We start from the raw sequence: 7,704 nt of genomic DNA on the forward strand, positions 1-7,704 counted from the left end.
TCATGTGGGGAGGGGGGGAGGCAGAGGCCGACACGCAGCGTCCGTTTTCCTCGTTTATTGTAAAAAAAAAAAAAAAAAAAAAAAAATTTAAAAAAAATAAAATAAAAGCGAGCGCCCCCAGAGGGGGGAGGGGCACCGCCCGCCCGCAACGTGTTCATAACTCCATTTTTTTTAAAACACATTTCCTTTTGGGGGTTTTTTAAACTTTTTTTTTTTTTTTTAAAACAAGTTTCCTTCCGCTAATGAACCCCGGTGCCGGAGAGCGGCGGGGGAGAAGCCAAAGGCTGGGGGGGGGGGGCGGGAACGGGGGGAATCCCCCCAAATCGGCTCCAATGAAGTACAAAAGCAGGGGCCCTGCTGGCGGTTCTCCTGTTTGACCTCCGCTGAAGGGGAGGCCGGGGAGAGCCCAGCCGGAGCGGGGGACGCGGGGAGCCCCCTCCCCAGCCGTCCGGCAGCACCGACACCGCGGGGTCCGGACCCCGGCACCGGGGCCGGCAGTGGGGTGCGGGGGCTGGGGCAGGGCAGGGGACCCCGCCGCCGAGCGGAGGCGGCACCGGCTCTCACGCCAACCCCACTCCTCACGGCACACCTTGCCAACCTCAAAATATTTAAATTATATATAAAAAAAAGTTAAAAAAGCCAAAACTGTGCGTATAGGATTTCTATTTCACACACAAAAAAAAAAAAAAAAATAAACCAAAGAAAGGTTTTGTTCTTAACCCCCCCTCTGACCCCGTTACAGCCACCCAGGAGGGGGGAAAAAAAAACCAAAGAGGCTTCCTGGCACTTTCCGGCACCTGGCTCCTCGCCGCGGCAGGGCACCGGGCTGGCAGCACCCGCTGCCGCCTCTCGGACACAAACGGATGCATTTATCCCGTTTTCTAACTAAACGTAACATGAAGGCAGCGGCAGGCAGAGTCCCAGCGGGACACGGCCTCCCCGGCCGGTGAACGCGGCAGCCCCGATGCCGGGGCCTGGCCCCAGTGGTCTCCACGCTCCCGCCCGTGGCTCGAAGCCGAAATGTCCAAAATAAACCCAACGTCTGCTGCGGGAGGGCAGGGGCAGCGTGCGGAGCCGCAGCAGGCAGCAAGGACGGGCAGAACGGGCAGGCAGGGTCTGGGGTCTGCCCGCTTCCCCTGGGACCGAAGCAGCCGGCGGGAAGCCTCGGCCAGCAGCCGGCCGGTGCCGCTGGGCGTACGGCTGCCAGCACGGGGGGACAAGTCCAGGGAACGCGTTGCAAAACCCAAGAGAACAAAACTGGGGTCACGGAGGAACGAAACCATCCGTCAACGAGAAGGCAAGGGAGGGCAGCGGCCATCGGTGCGACCCGGTGATGTACGGAGCTCCCGGCGGCTCGGCTATTTCCGGCAGGTCCGGTGCGGCGTCTGCTTCTTCTGCACCTCCAGCCGGCAGCGGCTGCGCTCATCCAGCCAGGGCAGCTCAAAGTTCCTGCGGGCAGAGCCAGCGTCAGCGCACCGAGGCACCATCCCCAACCCAAAAACGCGCCAGCCGAGGATGCCGACCTGAGCGGCGGTGCCCGGCACAGCCCAGCCCCATCCCCCTCCACCGCCGGTGATGCCGGTACTCACTGTGGGGTCAGTTTTGGTAAGGGCCGGCCAAAGGCGACGACAGGCAGGTAGGGGGTGATGAGCAGGCTTTCCACTGCGGGAGAGACACCGGAGCGTTACGCACCCCTTGCCTGCACCCCCTGCTCCAGGCAGCACCCCCTGCCTGCCCCCAACGCCCCTGCCTGCCCCCCAGCACCAAAGGCACTCACCGTCATCTGGCTCAGGGAAAAATGAGGTAACTTCAGGCTCCGACTCCTGAATCCCTTTCCTTTTGTACATTCGGAGCTGCAGCCGCTGTAGAATTCTCTGTTCCCTGATCCGCTGGATGTCCCACCTGGAAAACACGATGCCCCGGGCAGTGAGAATCCGCAGGGAGCGAGCGGGCAGGTGCCTCCCCGCTCCCGGGAAGCTCGGGGGGCTGCGCCGGGGCTGCCACGCTGGCAGCGATGCGGGAGCATCCCTCCTCCGGCAGCGTTTCTGGTTGCCATCCCAGCTGCGCCCTGGGCGACCGGATCCCGCGTGCCCCCCACCCCGGGCCCTTCCCTGCGGGAGTGGGTGCAGACCGCCCGCTCTGCTGGGGACCCCGGGCCCCCATTGCCCTCTTTGCTCCCACCTTTTCCTTCGTTTCTCATCCAGCTCCAGCTTCGCGTGCCGTTTGGAAAAGACGCTGTCATCCAGGTTCTGCAACGACAGATGGGGATGAGTGCATCCTCCCGGCACCGGCACGGCCCTGAGCCGGCAGCCAGAGCCGCCGCGGTGCAGAGGGGCTGCTCCTTCACCCCCAACCCAGCCCGCCAACTGCAGCCGGCGTTTGCCGCGCCGTTCATGCCAGATGAGGGGACGAGATGCTGCCAGCCCCACAGCAGCAGTGAACACTGCAAACTGCTCTCCCGGAGTGGTGAAACAGCCGGGAAGGTGCCGGCAGCAATGCCAGCTCTGACGGCGGCTACTGCACCCACCGGGGCGGCGTACGTACCTCCAGGAGGTCCGAGGGGTTGGGGTCTCTCAGGGGCTCCACGACATGGTCCCTCCAAGACGGAACTGCGGGGCGAGAGGCCAGGCCGTTACCCTACACCGGGACCCCCCATGGCCCCACGCTCCAGCCCCATCCCTGCCACCTCGCCGCTCCTTTCCAGCCCGTCCCTCCCTTGGGGAGCGCAGCTCAGCCTCCCCAAACCCCCGTCCTGAGCCGGGCTGGGCGATGCCGCCGGCTGAGGGCGGTGGGAGCTGCCAGGGGGAGGCAGAGACAGGAGGGCGAGCTCGTCGCCATCCCCCCGGCCCAGTGCATAAGCAACCCTGAGCTGCTCTAAGAGGAGACATGCCAAGCTCCCCCTGCACCGGGGCGCTTGGCCATCCAGCGCAGCCTCACTGGCAGCATTGGCATCTGCCGCGGCACAGCCCAGTGCTCCCCATCACCGTGCTCGCCGTGCTGCAGGACCCATAGGAGATCGGCTGGGAAGGGGCAGCCGGCAGGACACGACCGGATTCGGGGGCAGCAGGCAACCCGATGGAGGAACCCGTGCTGTGCCATGGCGGCACAAGCCAGAGACACGTTTCCCAACCGCGAACGGGAAGTTGCTTCACCCCTTGCTCAAACGGGCAACACGGGCTGCTCGGCAAACCAGGCGGCTAAAGCGGAGCGGGGCCGGCAGCCCTGCCCAGCGCGCTGCCCTCAGCTCGGCCCTGCAGGCAGCAGCAGCCCAGCGCGGCGGTGGCCCGGAGCGTGCCGGAGACGTGGTTCGGGAGAGCCCATCACCAGCAGCAGGGCCACTACCGGCCACCGCGGAAGGAGCCAGCAGTGTGGTTCAAGGGGCTGCACCTCTCCCACTGCGTCTGGGACTCTGCCAGCTTCAGGGCAAGGATGCCAAGCCCCGTTCCCTGTCCGCCATGCTTGCCCCAAGGCAGGCAAACCCCTCTCCGGCCGCTGACGCTGCCTCAACGCCCGGCATGCTGCTGCCTGTGCCGCGGCGGGCTCTCCATCGCTTACTTGCTACAGTCTCCTCCTTCTTTGGGGAGGGCTCCCGCAACGGCAGCGGCGACGGGGGCGGCTGGTGCCAGCGGCACAAGTACATTTCCGTGGTTGAGAGATAGGGCAGGTCGTCTGTCTCGCTGCTGAAGAAGCCCTTCTCCTTGGGGTGGGCGCTGGGGCCCTTTGGCAGGGCCGAGGCTCGGAGCGGGGTCTCCAGGAGCGACCTGGGTTTTTCTGGAGTCTCTTGGCTCCGCAGTTCTCGTTTACAAACAGTTTCGGACAAGGAGCCGCCCGATTCCTCCTTCCCCGGGGAGTGCTTCGGAGTTTTACTCTTCACTTTCGAGAACTCGGACACCAGTTTTTTAACGGGCGTCTTCCTCTCCGCGCTCCCAAACGTTGGCTTCCTGCGGGAGGAAGAGGAGCTGAGCCGGGCGCACGGATCCTCGTCCCACACCAGGGCTACCGGCACCCCCAAACCAGGGCTGCCGTGCCAGGACCGGCTGGCAGCAGGTTTCCAGAGCCGAGAGGGGCTTCCCCAGTGTTTTGGGACCCCCTGCTCCTCACCCAGGCTTTCACGAGGTTCCCGCAGTGCCCATGGATGATGGGAAGCGCTCCCGGTGCCAGGCAGCCTCTCCAAGCGGCTCGAGTGCCAACCCCATGGATGGAGGGTGAAGCCACAGGGAAGGTCCTCCCTGTCCTCCCGGGCCCCCCGCACCCCCCCGGCGCGGCCGGGCACCCTCTACCTTTTGTGCCCCTTCCCGTTCCTGCCGTAGGGGAAGTGCTTGGGCTGCAGGGTCGGGGGGGGCTCCAGCAGGTCCTGGGGACACTCCAGTGGCAGCTTCTCGCACGCCTCCGCCTCCGGCTTCTCATCCACCTCGAAGCCCTGGAAGATGCGGTGCTTCTCCCGCTCGCTGTCCTTCTTCACCAGCTGCACCCGCCTTTCCATGCGCTCGATGCGCGCAAGGAGCTGCAACGCAGGGCAAGGGCTCGACTCGCGGGTGCGCTCCCGGGGGTGAACCCCACATGCTCCCCTGCTCCCCCAGCACCAGGCAGCTGCCTGCACAGTGCCCTGCCTGCACGTCCCTTTGGCAGCAGGGAAACACCCCGGGGAAGAGCCGACCTGCAGCACCCACATCTTTGCCATCACCCGCCTGCAGAAGCGCTCCGGCACACGCGGTGCAGGGCCAGCAGAGGACCGGTGCTACCCTGCTGCAGTGCCCTGCCTGCTTTCTGCCTGTACCAAAGCATGCCCATGCCGGCATTTACCTGGCAACTTCTCGGCAACGCTCGGGGTGCAGGAGTTTGCGAGAAGCCCCCGAACAGCACCCGCCCCTGTGGAGCCATCCCCGCTCGGGCCTGGCGGGCACCGCAGGCTTCCCGGCAGCGCCGCGGCTCACGCCTGCCCTTGCAGAGGGGATAGGAGGCCGAGGGCAGCGCCTGCAGCCAGCGCTGGGTGCTGTGGGCATCGCACCCCCAGACAGTTTAACTGCAATGCTGGCGGCCAGGGGCTAAGGCATCCAAACGGCACAAAATGGCCACTTGCTCTCCGGCTGCTTCTCCCCCTCCGGCACGGCCCGTCCCCGTGGCAGGAGGACCGCAACCGGTTGCAAACCCTGCAAGTTTTGAGGAGCGATTTGGGGGGTCTCGACCTCTGCCGCATCCTCCCCGAGCGCCCAGGGAGGGCGAGGGCAGTTTGTAATTAGATGCGGGCATCATTAGAGAGCAAGCACCCGACTGGGTGACACCTGCCCTCGGTCACCCGTCCCCAACCCTCGCCTGGCTCCGCCGGGAGCCGCAGTGTTTAGAGGGGTCCGATCAGCAAAGCGCAGTGCGGGGGTCCTGGCACCCCCCAGGGACGTGGCTGCGGGGGGACCCGGCCTCGGGGAGCGGAGCTGGGAGCAGCCCCCATGCCCCGTCCCTGCCTGCCGCACCCGGGGTTTGCCTGCCGCGTCTCCCCGGTTGCTTCATCGCCACAGGAGGATGCGGCACGGTGAAGCCCTGTCGCGGCCTTGCCGCAGCGGCTCCTCCATGTTGGGAGGACTCGGCACACTCCACAGGGACGCGGCATTGCCTTGCGGCCCCGCCAGCTTCACCACGTGCAGCGGCCCTTCCCTCCGCAACCGGGGCCACCGCAACCACCGCCACTGCGGTCTGGCAGAGCTGGCGCGGCTCTTCCGGCACACGGCACGCGCCGGTGGGCCAGGCACGGCCTAGCAGGCGGGCAAGGCGGGCGTGAGCATGCAGCGAGGCGCAGCCGCATGCGTGGGGCGATGCGGGCAGGGGGCAATTCGCAGCATTCATAGGGCGATGCAGGCAGGGTACGTATAGGGGGCAACGTGCAGCATCCATAGGGCGATGCAGGCAGGGCAGGCAACGCGGGGTGCAGGCAGCAGGGCAGCACACGGCACAGGCAATGCCCCGCAGGGCCCCCCACGCATGAGCGGGGCGAGGCAGGAGCCTTGCGGGGCCCCCCCACGCCCCGGGGAGCGGTGGGGGGCAGCCCCCGCCGCGGTGACGCGGCCCCTTTAAGTTAACCCCCGCGCGCGCGGCGGCGCGGGAAAGCGACGCGGGCCCTTTAAGGCCCCCCCCGCCCCCCCGCGGGCGCGCTGCCATGGCGACGGGCGGCGGCCCGTTAACCCCCGCCGGCCCGCCCCGCCCCCGCCCTTTGTGCCCCCGCCGGTCCCCCGCCCCCCGCCCTCCTTTGTCTGGGGGGGGGGGGGGGGGGGGGGCACCGGTACCGGAGGGTATCGACCCCCGGGGGGAGCATTAACCCCCACGGGGGGGGCAATAACCCGGGGGGGGGGCACTGACCCCCCTGGGGGTGTTAACCCCTTGGGGACCGCGGGGAGGGGGGTGATGCCCCCCCGGGCATCGATTACTCCCCAAGGGGGGGATTAACCCCCAAAGGGGGGCGTTAACCCCTGGGGTGCCACGGGGGGCATTAAACCCCAAAGGGGGGGGCATTAACGCCATGGAGGGGGCGTTAACCTCCAAGGGGGGCATTAAGCCCCAAGGGGGGCGGGGGAGGGCATTAAGCCCCAAGGGGGGGCAATAACGCCATGGGGGGGGCGTTAACCCCCAAGGAGGGGCCGTTAGCCCCATGGGGGGGTCGCTAACCCCCAAGGAGGGGGGCATTAACCCCTGGGGTGCCACGGGGGGGGCGTTAACCCCTGCAGGGGGGGCGTTAACCCCTTGGGTGCCGGGGTGGGGGCACTTACCTGTTGGGGGGGGAGCTCCGGGGGACCCCTGGGTGGTGGTGGGGGGCATTAACCCTTGGGGGGGGGGGGGCAGCCCCGGGGGTGGGGTGATCCCGGGGGTGGGGGGGTTAACCCGTGCTGTGCCGCCCTCCCGCCCCCCCCCCCCCCCGCCGTACCGTGTCCCGCTCGGCCTTGAGCTCCTCGATCTGCCGCTCCTTGGCCTGCAGCTGCTGCTGCTGCTGCTCGATGAGGTCCAGCTGGAGCAGCAGGATCTGCCGCAGGCAGGCCGCCTGCCCCGGCGAGCCCCCGCCGGCCCCCATCCCGCCGCGCCGAGCGCCGCTCTTCCACTTGCCCTCGCCGGCCGGCGGCGGGCCCGGCTCGGTGGGCCCCGCTCCCGCTCCCGCCGCGCCCTCCCCGGCGCCGCGCCCGGGCAGCACCGCCTGGTAGCGCGGCCGGGTGCCGGCATCCCCCGGGCCGGCCTGCTTGCCGCCGGCCAGCGGCACCAGCCCGGCCCAGCGCTGCTGCTGCTGCTGCTGCTGCTGCTTCTGCTGCTGCTGCTGCTGCTCCGCCGCCGCCGCCACCCCGCCGCCGCGGCCCTTGTGTGCCCCCAGCGGCGGCGGCGGCGGCTCCCGGGGCCGGCGGGGCGGCGGGCGGTGCGGTGCGGTGCCCTCCTCCTCCTCCTCCTCCTCCTCTTCTTCTTCTTCCTCCTGCTGCTGCTGCGGCCCCCCCCGGGGCGGCTCGGCCGCCCGGAAGGCGGTAGACCTCATGGCCGGGGCCCGCCGTTCCGCACCGCCCCGTTACCGCCCGCCGTTACGGCGTACCGGCGGCCGCCACCACCGGTTGAACGGTCCGGGGGACGGCGGGGCCCCGCCGCCATCAGCGCAGCGCATCCCCCCGCCCCGGGCGGCGGGGACCGCGGGACACGGGCTGCCCCCCGCCGGGCAGGGGAGGGGCCGAGTCGGGGCCCACG

The 7,704-nt window shown here is 68.4% G+C and overlaps 1 protein-coding gene across 1 annotated transcript; it reads right to left on the reverse strand.

Moving 5' to 3' along the window:
* Positions 1-141: 141 nt before the first annotated feature.
* MSL1 (MSL complex subunit 1) lies at positions 142-7,704 on the reverse strand. The gene is made up of 8 exons (XM_087770395.1): positions 6,911-7,704; positions 4,281-4,504; positions 3,556-3,941; positions 2,545-2,609; positions 2,182-2,249; positions 1,778-1,902; positions 1,590-1,662; positions 142-1,449 (listed from the first exon to the last, which is right to left on the reverse strand). The coding sequence occupies exons 1-8, from the start codon at positions 7,499-7,501 to the stop codon at positions 1,359-1,361; spliced, it is 1,623 nt and encodes a 540-aa protein (XP_087626521.1). The 5' UTR covers positions 7,502-7,704; the 3' UTR covers positions 142-1,358.

The sequence above is a fragment of the Nipponia nippon genome, unplaced genomic scaffold, assembly GCF_047370975.1.
Source record: "Nipponia nippon isolate SJK-2023a ecotype South Korea unplaced genomic scaffold, ASM4737097v1 scaffold_32, whole genome shotgun sequence".
NCBI lineage: Eukaryota > Metazoa > Chordata > Aves > Pelecaniformes > Threskiornithidae > Nipponia > Nipponia nippon.

Coding starts and splice junctions, on each gene's coding strand:
- MSL1 (XM_087770395.1), bottom strand. CDS start 7,501: ATGAGGTCTACCGCCTTCCGGGCGGCCGAGCCGCCCCGGGGGGGGCCG. Junction 4,505..6,910: donor TCAAGGCCGAGCGGGACACG/GTACGGCGGGGG, acceptor CCTGCGTTGCAG/CTCCTTGCGCGCATCGAGCG. Junction 2,250..2,544: donor ACCCCTCGGACCTCCTGGAG/GTACGTACGCCG, acceptor CTGTCGTTGCAG/AACCTGGATGACAGCGTCTT.